Here is a 14,237-nt window from a genome sequence, read left to right as displayed (position 1 = left end):
TGCACACATATGCATATGCATTCCTGCATGTGCTAATGCTGCTCTCTGTTTTTTTTTTTTTTCTGCAGTTCCCGGTCCACCAGCCGGCATCAAGGCAGTTCCTTCCTCTCCAAGCAGCGTGGTCGTGTCCTGGTTACCACCTCTCAAACCAAATGGTGTTATCCGCAAGTACACCATTTACTGCTCCAGTCCAGGATCTGGGCAGCCGGTGAGTCCTTCCTCTATGGGGGTCAATAAAAAAATGCTTCCGTTGCTTGTAAAAGCAAGTTGATAAAATCAGCCAAAGGAAATGATTCATTTGTCACCACTATAATTAATTGAACCTTTGGGTGTGTTTGTGTGTGTGTGTGTGTGTGGGGGTGTGTGTGTGTGTGTATATCTTTGCGCATGTCTGTCTTTCACTGTGTTTGCACCATTGCTTTATTTCCTGCCCTCCCAGATGAACAGATGAGGTTGTCTTGGCAACGTGATGAGACGTAGATATGCAAATGAGGCTGAGAACAAGCTCACACATGCAGACTGCCGCATCAGAAACACACACACATCACATTTTAACATTTTCTATTTATACACGTATTGTGGAGCGTTTTCAATTTTGGCTAGATTATGTGCACATAAACAGCAAAGCACACAGCGAAGTCTGATATAAGGAATGGATCTCACTTTCTTATTATTCGCAAATATTCCTCCCTCCTTGTGCATGAGTGCCATGTAAATGAGCATGGGCAGGAAAGGGAGGGAAGGAAAGGCAGGAGGAGGGGGGTAGAGGAGGCTGAGAAGGAAAAAGAGGCACACTGATAGAGGTAGGGAGACACCACAGGGAAATAGGGAAAAAGAGAGGGATGGAGGGAGGACAGGCAGGGTGTAAGGGAGGAGTAGAGGAGGGTATCAGTCACATCGAGATGAGAGTGCTTTTGTCCGTCTTTTCATTATCTCCCTGTATCACTCCCTGGATCACCACAACACCACCGCAACGCTGGAGGAATGTTCGAACCCCCCTGTACACACACACAAACACACACACATATATCACCCCCTTCTGTCCATCCATCCTCTCCTCTTCACCAAGTAACACAGTGAGGGACAGAGGAGAGAAAAGGAAAGGCAAGCGGTGAAGGAAATGAAGATTAACGCTGAGAGATAAACCAGTCAAAGGAATAAAAACAGAAAGAGCTACGAGTTTTTTGAACAAGCTATTCTGGGTTTTTTTTGTGTGTGAATATAAGTAAATGTTCACCTTTTAAAATGTTTCTTAGTGAATCGTATGGTAGATTAGATTTATTAAGCAGTAATATTTTAATGCTGAAGACTTGAACTGATCTTACAGTTTCATCTTTCATATACTCTTGTGTGTCTATTTATCATCTATTTCTATATTTTTAATGAAAACATGGGTGAATTTTGTACGAAAAAGAAAATTAATATTTCTAAATGTATCAGAAAAATGATTTTGATCAGATAACAAATAATGAAGAAGTGGTCTGATAATGTCTCTTATTGCTGTGTTTCTTATTTCTTCCAGCTTGTTTAGTAGACAGGCAAGTAAAAAAAAGTTCAAACAAAGCTCTTACATTAATATCAGGGAGAAATTATATTTAAAAAATACTATATACATTGAAAAAGTATTGAATTTGAGATTGTTATTCAGAATTGCCCTCTGCTGTTCATAATTTAAGAACCATCGATGTTTCACTTTTACAGTAAATGCGTGTATTTTTATTTTTATTTTTTGAAATGCTCAAACAGCAAGTAACAAAATCCTAGAAAAGAGACTGAATTCTAGAAATCTCCAGCATGCCTGTTATCTATGAATCCTCACTGATAAACAGTGACAGGCTAGATTTTTTAAAATTTATTTTAAAAAATTTTTCAGATTAAAAGCATAGCTGCAAATTGAAATAAAATATCCGGTATATGCCATAAAATGGTGGCGATAAATAACACCTTGGGTTGTTTTAGAACATTAATAGAAAACACTATTGTTAAAAATATAGACGCAAGATTAAGAATTTAAAAGAAAAAAGATTCAAATATGACCCTTTGGTTTACTACACATCGCTGAATATACAGCAAGACATTCATAAATATTTTCGTCAGGGTTATATTTCTCCCAACATATATTACTAACAGAACTGTGCTATGCTGAGTGTGTTTTCTGACCCAACAATTAACAAAACTGATTAACAAAGACACTTGATTCACTCATTGCAGAATTATGACATAATGAAGCGATCAATCAAATTACAATCCATCATCACACAGTCCTGAACAGTTTTCTGTCTCCAGCATTCAGAGAATCCAAACATGCACAGAAATGGCTGCATCTCATGTGCATGTACAGTCAGTAAACTCAATACAGCGACATATATTCTTCTGTTATGCCTTTTGTAGAGCACAGTCTTCTAGATAGTATACCCTATCTAATATCTGGGCTCTCGTTCTAAATAAAGTTGATTCACTTTTGAATTCTCACCTTGTGATAAAGCAAACACCGATATGCCGAAACCGATTTGTGGTTTTCTCTGAGGCCTGATCTATCGACTCTTGACTTCTGACTTTGACCAATTCTCTTTTTTTAGATAAAACATGCAAATTTGCTTTGTTTTAGTTTAATAGTTAAAGTAACAAACACTTACCATGAACAAATACAAGTACTGTATGACAAAGGATGTTTATTTATTAAAGCATGAGTTGAATCAAACTGCATGCTGTTTCCTTATCCAGTTGTAAACTGACAGTGGCAGATATTATTTTAGTTTTTATACTTTTAAAAAAAACTAGTAAAAAATATTATGTTTTCATTTTCTCATGTGGTCTTGTTACACGTGTCGAACCAAACCTGAATTCTGACTTGCAATATGTCCAGTGTTTGTTTCACGCGCCACCACTGAGCCTGTCCTGTTGCTGCGCTGTGAGGGCCTCCTAACATGACATGGCGTGCTCTCGTTCCCAGGCGCCCAGCGAGTACGAGGCCAACCCCGAGATGCTCTTTTACCGTATCACGCACCTCAGCCGCGGCAAACAGTACCACATCTGGGCCGCGGCCGTGACGACCGCCGGCCGCGGCAACATCAGCTCAAAGGTCACAGTGGAGCCTGCTGGGAAAGGTGGGTCCTTCAGGAGAGCCCGCGGCGGAGGAGACGTGTAAAGAGAGGCTGTGTAAAGGTTATGAGGGAGATCTCCTGCACACCAGTCACTTTCATCCCTCCACCGTCTCCTCTCTGTCTACTGTTTCTGGCTATTGATTGACAGCTGTGGTATTGATTGAGTCGTCGGTACGTTGCAAGGAATGCTGTTGTTAATTATGTGGTGATGAACAGGGGCTATCTAGTAAAATGACCCCCGGGGAGAGAGGAAGTAGGCAGGGATCAATCGAAGGGAGGATCTATGGAGAAAAAATAGACTGACCCAAGTGGCCTGAGGAGGGGGGTTGCACTGAAACCCTCCGCTGCATCTTTTTTATTCCTTCTGATGCAAGTGCAGGCCTTTCCCTCCAGGCGGTTCAAAGCAGAAAACAGCACACACAGACAGACTTTGCAGTCCATGTCAAAGGTTGAAGTGTTTCTCGTCTGTCTCTACAGTCCCGGCAAAAATCCTCTCCTTCGGGGGCACGGTGACCACGCCCTGGATGAAGGAAGTCCGTCTGCCCTGCAGCTCGGTCGGCGAGCCCGCCCCCACCATTAAATGGACCAAAGACAGGTCAGACCCCTTAAACACAACTCATGTCTGAGTCATGACTCACTCAGATGGATGCTGCTGCCGCTTCAGGAGGGAAACTGAAAATAATAACTCCGTTTGACTGTTTTCCTCCTCTCATCAGCGAGGATTCTGCCGTCCCAGTGACGGCCGATGGTCAGCGGCAGATCTTGTCCAACGGCACGCTGGTGCTACGTTCGGTAAAAGCCGAGGATTCTGGGTACTACACCTGCACGGCGACTAACACCCTGGGCTTTGACACCATCATTGTGAATCTGGTGGTGCAAGGTAAGAAGAAGCTGTTTTCTTTGATTTACTAGTTGAAGGTGGCTCCATAGAGTCTGAACACTGACTCAGTGTGTTTCTGTTTGCGTGTTCAGTTCCTCCTGACCAGCCTCGTCTGACTGTCTCCACCACCTCCACCTCCTCCATCACCCTGGCTTGGATTCCAGGGGACAATGGAGGAAGCTCTATCAGAGGTACTCGCCCTACTGGTCCGCTTGTTCATTCTTTACAGTTATTCTTAAAACAAACGTTGCTCCTGAGATGATTTTTTTTCTGCCAGTTTCACACTCTTGAAGTGAGTTGCATTTGAAAACAAGTGCTATTCGTGTATGAAGAGGCGAATCCTGTACTGACTGCATCCATTCCAAGCTCGCTGTCGCCTCCTGGTGTCCAAACATTGGCAGCTTCAGCTTGATCATTGGCTTCATTGACAAAAACTGTGTTGTGCGCCTGCAGGATTTGTGCTGCAGTATTCTGTGGACAACACAGAGGAGTGGAGGGATGTGTTCATCAGCTCCAGCGAGCGCTCCTTCAGGCTGGACAATCTGCGCTGCGGAACATGGTACAAAGTCAAGCTGGCAGCCAAGAACAGCGTCGGCTCGGGTCGCATCAGTGAGATCATCGAGGCCAAGACGCACGGAAGAGGTGAGAGGAGGGTGTAGGAGCAGTTTGACAAATAAAGTCTCAAGCAGTAAATTAATGATGAACCAGAGTATATACAGACATATTCAATAAATGAGAATGTTATTGAAAAGCCCATTAATTTCAGGAACTTTAGCAGTAAGTTAAACATGGTGATTACTACAGGTAATGGAAACATTATATTTAGAATAAAAAATTACAACCATTAAAAAAAACTATTTTTAAAAAACAGAAATGGGGACTTACTGAAAAGTATCTGTCAACTTTTAATCTGACAAACAAGACTCATCGAGACTTATATGTTAATTTAGTGAATATGTCGGTAAAGTTCTAATTTGGGATGTTAAAGATTTTTTTAGGACAATCTGTCAGTGCAAAAACAAGTTCAATGGACTTTTAAAACAATAAATGAGTGCAAACATTTGAATTTATTGTGGATTTTCTCCAACCAAATATACATTCACCTGAACCACCAAAAAGCTTCTGAGGGCTCTGGAACGCCTTGCAACGTGACGAGGCTGATGATTTTCTGCACCTGGTTGTTTCTCTTTGCCTGTTAAAATTATAAACACATATTTTTATTTGGCCTCATTTATTAAATTGATCGAATTAACAAGAACGGCTCATAAACGCAATAAGGGTCTTTGAAGGAGATTTGTAGATTTACACAAACTGGGAAAGTCTTTAGGAGATATTTTTTAAACAACTGCTGATTCCAAGATCACAATTTTTCCAAGATCTGAAAGTGGATGCTAACCATCTCCCTGAATTGAAAGAAAATTTCTTAGAAAGTTCCTCAAACACATTTTACAGTCTAATTAAGTAAAGAGAGCATGTTTAGAAGAGTCAATTTGAGTCTACAAGCACTATTACCATCTCTCAAGCACGGTGGTGGAGCATCATCCTTTTGGGTGTTTGTTTTGCTGCCAATTATGGTGTTTTGCTAAAAAGTGGACAGATCCTGAAGACGGAGGAATACCTCCAACTCTTTCAACTTCTTCTTAAATCCACAGCTAAGCTGACACAGCTGTGAAAGGTTACGGTTCAGTAATGGCCTCAACCTTAATTTTGTCAAAAACATGTTGATCATGTATAAAAAGCCACACAAAAAACAGCCTCTTTAAATTAGCACTACTAAGAGATATCAGGTATACAGAATTAAGCCAGAAGTGTTGATGGCTACAAAACTTGCAACTCCCTGAAAGACATTTATCCAGACATTACTGGGGCTGTATGCATATATATGAGCCTGTTTTTATAGATTTGTGAAAATCTACAATAAATTCAACCCTTGTATTCAAAACTCATTGTAGATTTTTTTGCTATATACTTATTGCACCATGGTAAGAAGAATCTTAAAATGCCCCAAACTGATTTAAAATTCATGCTAATGTTGAGTGGCTGTGACCTTGCCACCAGCCTTATTTACAGCATATGCTTACTAAGTCTCAGCCTGTTTCTCATCTGTTGCTTTCTGGTGTCTTCTTCTCTCTCCAGAGCCGGTGTTTAACAAGGACCAGCCGCTACTCACCCACATCAACTCCACCCATGCGGGACTCAACCTGCAGGGCTGGACCAGTGGCGGCTGCCCCATCACTGACCTAATGCTGGACTTCAGACCTAAAGGCACCTGGGCCTGGCAGAGCCTTAAGGCCAACTCCACCAATCAGCTGTTCCTCAGCGAGCTTCGCGAGGCCACATGGTACGAGCTCAAAATGAAGGCCTGCAACAGCGCTGGCTGTGGAAACCAGACCTCCCAGTTTGCTACCACCGACTATGATGGCAGTGAGTGTTTTTATTTCTCCTTTGTTTTCCTTTGAATTGAATTGAAATTCAATTTCTGAATTTCAATTCAGAAATTGAAATTCTGAATTTCAATTAGTCTTTGTTGCTATTTTTTTCTAACTCTCCTCAGGTACGATCCCCCCCATTAAATCTGCCCGTGGAGAGGGGGATGACGTGAAAAAACTGTTCTCCATCGGCTCTCCTGTCATCCTGGTCACTCTGGGCGTGGCTTTGCTCTTCATCATCCGTAAGAAACGCAAAGAGAAGAGGCTTAAACGGCTCAGGGGTAAGAGATAGAAGAGATAAATCTGTTGAATAGATTATTGTAACACTGCGCTAAGATGCGTAGATTAAAGTCAAGGCTAACAGTAAGCTAATTAAGTCACTCTCACTACAGATGCTAAGAGCCTGGCTGAGATGCTGATCAGGTGAGACTTATTTTTTATAACAATGTAGATGGCACATTGTATCCTTAAAATATTCTATAGTTATGAACAAAATGTGACGACCACAAAATCAATGAAAGACGTGCATGACTGTGAAGTGGATCAAGAAAGAACTGTGAGGCACCTACATAAATTCCAGCGCAATCAATATCCTTCACATTAGTAAATTTAGTAGTAAATTTAATTTAATTTAATTGTTAGTATATGTTCTGTGAAGCCCTGAGAAAAGGTATTGTTCTAAAACTTTGTGAACAAACATCATGAATATTAATATTAGCTCTGCAGAAGAGGCACAATCCCGATTCCATTGAAGTTGAGACGTTAATTAAAGCATAAATAAAAACAGAATATAAAGATTTGCAAATCCTTTTCAAACCAGGTTCAACTGAATTAACTACAAAGACAAGATATGTCATTTTGAAATAAACTTTATGGTTGTTTTGCAAATATTCCCTCTTTTGGAGTTTGATGCCGGTAACATGTTCCAAAAAATATGTCGACAGGACAACTACTAGTCACTCATTCAACAAATGCTGGCCTTAATGGAAGAATTAAGAAATATAATGAAGCAAAATTTTGAAAGAAAGCTGTAGAAAGTCATTTTGCAGTTTGCCATGCAGGGAACACTGCTTAAAAAAACTGTTTAAAAAGGAGCTTATTGGGAAATATGTTGCATAGGATGGGTGTCTCAAAGACCAAAACCGCTATTGATTATATTAAAAATCTATAAATAATTGTACATTTAGGGATGAGAATGTGAGATTTAAATGAGTATGAGAGGGACATAAAATCCTAAAATCTTGTACCTTCTACCTGCTACTTTTCCAACAAATAATGTAAAGTTGTATGTCAATGGGCATGATAATTTGTTTTAATTTCTATTTTTTTTTATTGTTTTTACTTTTTGTCTGTTCGAAATAAATAAATAAAAAATAAAAAGATGCTCTGTTCAGATGGGCCTGAAACTGCCATTTTTTGGCTACCAGAAATGCTAATTGTGGAAAAAAAACATGTAGTATATGAACACACATCTGTACTGGTGAAACATGGTTGATCAGAACTAATAGAAAGTGGAAGGCAGGAAATGCAGGTCAATCCAGAACACTGATTCCTACAATACAGAACTAAAATGAAATAGATCAAAGCATATTCAGACCTAAATCTAATTGAAAATATGTTGCAAGATTTAAAAATGTATGTTTTACATCTACTCTGTATATAACATTTGACATCATTATGTGTTTGTGTGTCCAGCAAGAACAATCGCAGCATAGACACGCCGGTGAAGGGCCCTCCGCAAGGGCCGAGGCTCCACATCGACATTCCCCGAGTTCAGCTGCTCATCGAGGACAAGGAAGGCATCAAACAGATAGGCAAGTCCCTTTAAAACATGACGCTAAAACCATCTGTCCTGGGTGGTCATTTTTACAGCAGGAGTGTCTAAAAACTGCATTTCCACGTGTCTGCGGCAGGAGAGGACAAGGCAGCGGTGCCGGTGACAGACACCGAGTTCAGCCAGTCAGTGAATCCCCAGAACTTCTGCACGGGCGTGTCCCTGCACCACCAGGCCCTGATCCAGAACTCAGGACCTCTGATTGACATGTCAGACATCCGCCCTGGCACAAGTGAGCTCGCTTCATGTTTTATGCTCAAGCGTCTGAAAATGGATGTCTAGGTGGCTGAATCATTGATGCAGAGCCTTCGTTGTACCGAGCTGAACTCTCATCTCTGTGTTGTCGCTCAGACCCTGTGTCCAGGAAGAGCATAAAGTCCGCTCACAGCTCCAGGAACAGATACTCCAGCCAGTGGACACTGAGTCGACCGAGTCAGTCCACAGCTTCGGCGCGAACTCTGACGTCCGACTGGCGGACGATGGGCTCCCACGGCATCACCGCCACCGAGAGTGACAGCTACAGCGCCAGCCTCTCTCAAGACACGGGTTTGTCAATCTGACTGCTGCCATTTGTTAGAAAAATGTAAATACTGGCATGCAATATTTTAATTTCTGAACATACCTCCTTTGTTCTTCCAGATAAGGGTCGTAACAGCATGGTGTCGACGGAGAGCGCCTCCTCCACCTACGAGGAGCTGGCCCGAGCGTACGAGCACGCCAAGCTGGAGGAGCACCTGCAGCACGCCAAGTTCACCATCACAGAGTGCTTCATCTCCGACAGCTCGTCGGACCAGATGACCACCGGTACCAACGACCCCGCGGACAGCATGACCTCCCTCAGCACGCCGTCTGAGCCGGGCATCTGCCGCTTCACCGCCTCGCCACCCAAACCGCAGGACTACGACCGCGGGAAGAACGTGGCGGTGCCCATTCCCCACCGGGCAAACAAAAGTAAGTGGAGCAATTTGTGTAGATGTTTTACGGTACTTTGCAGAAGTTTTCATACCCCTAGAACTTTTCCACATGTTGTGTCGTCACAGCTACATGAAATCTTTATTGGGATTTTAGGAGCCAAGCACCAAGACAAAGTAGTGTTGAAGAAAAAAAAAACTAATATTTTCTAAATGCTTTTAGAACATTTTAGAAACGTTGTTCTGCTGTAAAATGAATTTTCTCCAAAGCCTTTTAGTATTGATTTATTTTTCAGCTCCGTCCATCTCTGCTGCACTACCATGTCTTACCATGGATACAGTGTGTGTGTTAATTTTCCACAACAAATCGCATTCTGAACTTGGGTCAGAAAAATTACATTTTAGTGTTATTTAGCAAGAGAACCTGCCTTCATGTGTTTGTTGTGTCTCCCACTGGGCTTGTAGCAAACAAAACTCCTTACGGCATTCCCTAACGAAGGTTTTTATTTTGCTAATCCTCCACAAAAACATATTTATGGAGAGCAAAATTTTGTTTTTCTTTGGACAGATTCTCCCACTTGAGCACTGGATGTCTGCAGCTAAGGTGGATGTCTCAGAGTGAATTTATGTCTTATGAAGCATTTTGACAGTCATGTGTCATTTTCCTTTTAGTTCACAATTATCAAAAGACATTGGAGAAAAAATGTCAAAACATTCAACTCGGGGTATGAATGCTTTTGCAAGATACTGTATAACTGATGTGACAATAAAATTGGAGAGGCGAAAAGGAGTCACAGGTTTAAGCACTCAGATTCCCTTTCAGTTAAAAAGAAAACTAAATTTCTGTCCTGATTATTGTTATTTTTTCTCCAAAAGGTGAGTTCTGCAATCTACCCCTTTACATGAAGGCAGACCCATTCTTCCGCAAGCAAGGGGACTCTCTGCATGACCCGTGTCCAGCAGTGCCGCCACGGGAAGCCTCGATCCGCAGCCTGACGCAGCGGGCGTACCACACCCAGGGCCGTCACAAGACTCTAGACCCGGCCAAGCAGCAGGCCCTGACGCTGGGTCACTCCGGCCTGGGCAGCCTGGGCGCGAGCTCCAGCACCTCCACCTTGCCCCAGAGGACTCTCACCATGCCCAGCTCCAACAACGCAGCGACGGCCTCCACGTCCAGCACGAGCAGCAACCCCACCAACAGCAACAAGGTGGGCGGCTCCAGAGACTCGCTGCTCGAGAGCAGCTCCTCGGCCCTGGGGAGGCTGCAGAAGCAGAGCGTGGGGGCCTACTCCAAGTCCTACACGCTGGTGTAGTCCGGTCCGCCGCACAGACTCGCACTGCTGCCCCGCTCCGCAGCCAGCACCACTCTGGCTCTCATAAGTCTGGGCCACAACAGGCTTGCGGGCATCTTTCTGAAAGCCAAGCTCATGGCGAACCGCCCGGCTTCCTGTCTACTTTTCCTTCAAGGGGGCGGAGGAGTTGGAGGCGTCCCACCCGTCTAGACAGAGACCCAGCTAACCCTACTGTTCATGTTCAAATGGAACTAAATATACGAGAACTACTAACTCCAACTAACAGTTCCAGCCGGCTGGTGCTCAGCTCCACTCAGTTCCTGCAGGAGACACACAGCCAAATGCAGAATGTGATTTCTGTGGTCATTTTTGCAAATATTGACTGTAACCAAAGAGCTGAAGGCTCTGAGTTCATGAAAACTATAATAGCCAGTATGAAGCTGTGCGACCATCCTGTTTTTTCACACACACACGCACGCGCCCACCCAAACACACACACACACATTCACACCCACGGAAACACAATGTCCTTCATAGTTTTTGATTTGACTTATTTTATATTTTTTGATCAGTTTGCTGGACTTCAGCTAAGTCCCCTGTTTTCCCACGCTCTCTCTCACTCTCTTGGTGTCTCTCCCTAATAAGAATTGGCAGATTTCCCTTTTTTAATTGCGACTCCAAAAGGCAACGATTCAGATTCACCTCCACAAATCAGTATTCTCCACTCATCTCTCTGCAGCTGAACGGTGTCTCAACTCTTCAGTCCAGTCACTACAACCCTGGTGAAGCAGCTGTAATTTCTCACCTTACAAATAGAGAATATTTGGTATTATAAAGAATTTTACATATATATTTCTATGTAGGTATATTATTGACATCTAAGGGAAATGATGACAAAGTATAAACTGTATGCGCTACACCGACGTGATAGTTATATACAGCGGTTTAACGTTACCGGCAAATTTTAAGAAAGGAGACAATCGCTCAATCACTGAATTTAGAAGTAGAGAAAATTTAAGAAAAGTTGGACTTAAAAAAGAAAATGTTTAGTATATATGTGAGATATTCTGTATGTTAGTGCGTGCTGGCCAGCTAAGAAGGAAGAGTGACCCTCTCTGTTGTGGAGATGGGCTAACAGAAAGCAGGGTGGGAAGATTACACCTTCCCTAAGCTGTGGCGCCTTGGTTGTTTGTGTGGCTTTGGGGGGGAAACAATCACAATACCAGGCCTTCAATGATGTCTTCTTCTATAGCTTGTTACTAGCCCGAGTGTTTGGTTTAGGTTGATATGCTAAGATTCAAAAGTTACAGTGTCTTGTAAAAGCTGTTACGCCTCTTTTCCACATCACAACCGCTAACTTCAATGTATTTTATTGGGATATTATGTGACGAAGCAGCATAAAGTAGAGTTAAATTGGTGGTGGATGTGAAATAACATGTGATCATCAATAGGTTTACATGAAACAAATCTAAAAAAAAAATAAAAAAGTATTTCAAGAGGGATGCATTCTTTAGCAAGGCACTGTATATTGTTATCTCAGTGGATCCCAAAACACCTGTATGCAGTTTGCTGCAAAGTGGTTAGAGACTTGGGTTGTTCTCCGGTTTTAAGGCCTGTGTTTGTGGCTAGATGGCAAATCCTCCCAAGATGTAGTTATTTGCTTCTCAGCCAAATAAATAAGCTGAACTGAATGCCAGTCATAATGTGAATGAAGTATTAATAATATTAATGTCAAGAGATGTTATATGTCAGGGAATTCAGTTATGAAAATTATATGATGTTCACGGAATTGATATCTTTGTTGTCGTCCTGTCTGAAGAACTGTAAATGTCCCACTCTTTTTTATCTCCACATCGTCCATCCATGATCCTTTTCTCGCTGTTGTACATGAACACAAGAACCTATGGGAAGGCCGTTTTGTCCCGCGATAGTGTTTTGTGTTGACTATTTATTTACCCATTTGCTTTGTTTGTTTGTCTGCTTGCTCGTTTAGAGGAAAGGAGAGGGTTTTTGTTGGTCTGTTGATTTTGATTTTTTTTCTTCAGTTTTGTCAGAAATTTAGGTTCCAGGGGTCCAACAGTACACGGCCTGTGTTACACACCAGTTCAGCCAAGTAAAATCAGGGACTTGTGGCTCTTTTGGTCATACAGACTACTATTGTATTGTGTATATACTGGACCGGAGCCACGATGTGAAACGGCATCGTTTCGGCTCTTGCCTTCGTTCCCCACTGAGATAAACTGAGGTACAAATTCGCCCCCCCCCCCCGACCCACACCAGACCCTTCATCTCTACCTTCGTCAGTGTTGTTTTTAAATTGAGTCTTGTACATAAAACACAGTTTTGTATGAAGAGCTATTTTCTTCAGGATAAATCAGGGGACGCATCAAGGTGGAAAGTCCCACTTTCAAAATTGAAATAACATCACAAATTGTTTTTGTTTTGTTTTTTTCTAAAGATGGACAAACACATTTCCCCCCCCCTTATGTTTTTGATACTACTAATTTGAAGAATTTTTAGTCTTTTTTTTTTTTTTTAAAGAAAAAACAACGTATTTTGATGTTGTCATTTGTCCCATTTACTTTTTTTAACATCATTATTTTATATTCTGTTCGACCCTCGGAAAAGTCATTGCATGCTTGCTAAAAGGGAAAAATTGATGGAAAAATGTATGAAAAATAAAAACAAAAAAAGATGTTGAAGATATCCCAAACATTTCTTTAAGTTGCTTGTTACAGCAATTGCTTGTGTTCAAAGGTACATTTTCTATGAAAAAGCAAAAACTAAAAAGATCATTCTAACACCTTGTGCAATAAAGCTATCTTTCATATGCCATGGCTTCTGTCATTTTCAACCGTTTTCCTTTTTTTTTTTCTTTTTTTTTGACTAAAACTATTTGACCTAATGTTATACAGAGCCCAATATTTCATGTTAGCAAAGATAGACACCAGCCTCCAGAAAGGAAAGGACAAGTATGTATAGAACACAAATGCAAATACACGTAAATATTTGGACAATTGTACCTGATCAAGCCAAACCACCATCTTCTGGCAAATTTCAGACCATTCACTAAGTTTAACTTGAATTGTTGCAATTTGTTTAAAATTGGTTACCTGGCAAAACAGTGTATCCAAATATCTTGCTTCAAATTTCAATCTTACAACCTGTGTGGATTACAAATACACAATAAAATCTAACTTATCCTCTCAATTCCGTTTTTATTCAGTAAAGTCACTGTTGCATTCTTCATACCACAGGGAAAAATATTTAAAAAGGTTTTGTAGACAGCATAAAACACCTAATTTCACTGAGAAACGTGGCTATCAGGAGGCATTGGTCAGAATGCACAAAGGTCCTTCAGTTCTCTTTAAGTTGTCGTTTATTAAAGGTATCCATAAACAAGTTTGCATCTATTTATAAAGGTGTGGTTCTGAAACGGAGCAGTAAACCGTCAAGTTTGAACTTCAACAATATGTGACTGTTATGCAGGCAAATGAATTATTTAAGCACTCAAACTACAATTAAAACCATTTAGAAAAACTGTTGTCATTGCTTCTATTATACAAAGGAACTGACGGATGTGTAACACCTGAATCCACACATCATAAATCAGAAAGATCTGACCTTGTAAGACAGCTGAAAGAGCAAAAATCCAACCATGCAACCCTATTTAATTCAACAATACTTAGTGGCAACTTCCTAGACATACTCTATTTGGAGTTAAGATTAATAAATCTATCAACAAAGCCCGTTTTCTGCATCATATGGCCATCGAAAGCTGCTCTGC

At 41.4% G+C, this 14,237-nt stretch overlaps 1 protein-coding gene across 2 annotated transcripts in view; it reads left to right on the top strand.

The window, feature by feature from the left end:
• Positions 1-13,283, top strand: part of LOC116728710 (Down syndrome cell adhesion molecule-like protein 1 homolog) — a 69,532-nt gene extending 56,249 nt beyond the window's left edge. For both annotated transcript variants that reach the window (XM_032576992.1, XM_032576991.1), the window contains exons 20-33: positions 69-208; positions 2,954-3,107; positions 3,582-3,699; positions 3,821-3,984; positions 4,077-4,175; positions 4,438-4,626; positions 6,121-6,408; positions 6,539-6,694; positions 6,806-6,836; positions 8,109-8,227; positions 8,327-8,479; positions 8,599-8,793; positions 8,887-9,198; positions 10,035-13,283. In XM_032576992.1, coding sequence (XP_032432883.1) covers positions 69-208; positions 2,954-3,107; positions 3,582-3,699; positions 3,821-3,984; positions 4,077-4,175; positions 4,438-4,626; positions 6,121-6,408; positions 6,539-6,694; positions 6,806-6,836; positions 8,109-8,227; positions 8,327-8,479; positions 8,599-8,793; positions 8,887-9,198; positions 10,035-10,471 — 2,555 coding nt within the window. In that variant the 3' untranslated portion in view covers positions 10,472-13,283. The remainder of the gene's footprint in view (positions 1-68; positions 209-2,953; positions 3,108-3,581; positions 3,700-3,820; positions 3,985-4,076; positions 4,176-4,437; positions 4,627-6,120; positions 6,409-6,538; positions 6,695-6,805; positions 6,837-8,108; positions 8,228-8,326; positions 8,480-8,598; positions 8,794-8,886; positions 9,199-10,034) is intronic.
• Positions 13,284-14,237: the final 954 nt, after the last annotated feature.

Source organism: Xiphophorus hellerii, chromosome 11, assembly GCF_003331165.1.
Source record: "Xiphophorus hellerii strain 12219 chromosome 11, Xiphophorus_hellerii-4.1, whole genome shotgun sequence".
Taxonomy (NCBI): domain Eukaryota; kingdom Metazoa; phylum Chordata; class Actinopteri; order Cyprinodontiformes; family Poeciliidae; genus Xiphophorus; species Xiphophorus hellerii.
This window is presented reverse-complemented; position numbering and strand designations above follow the sequence as displayed.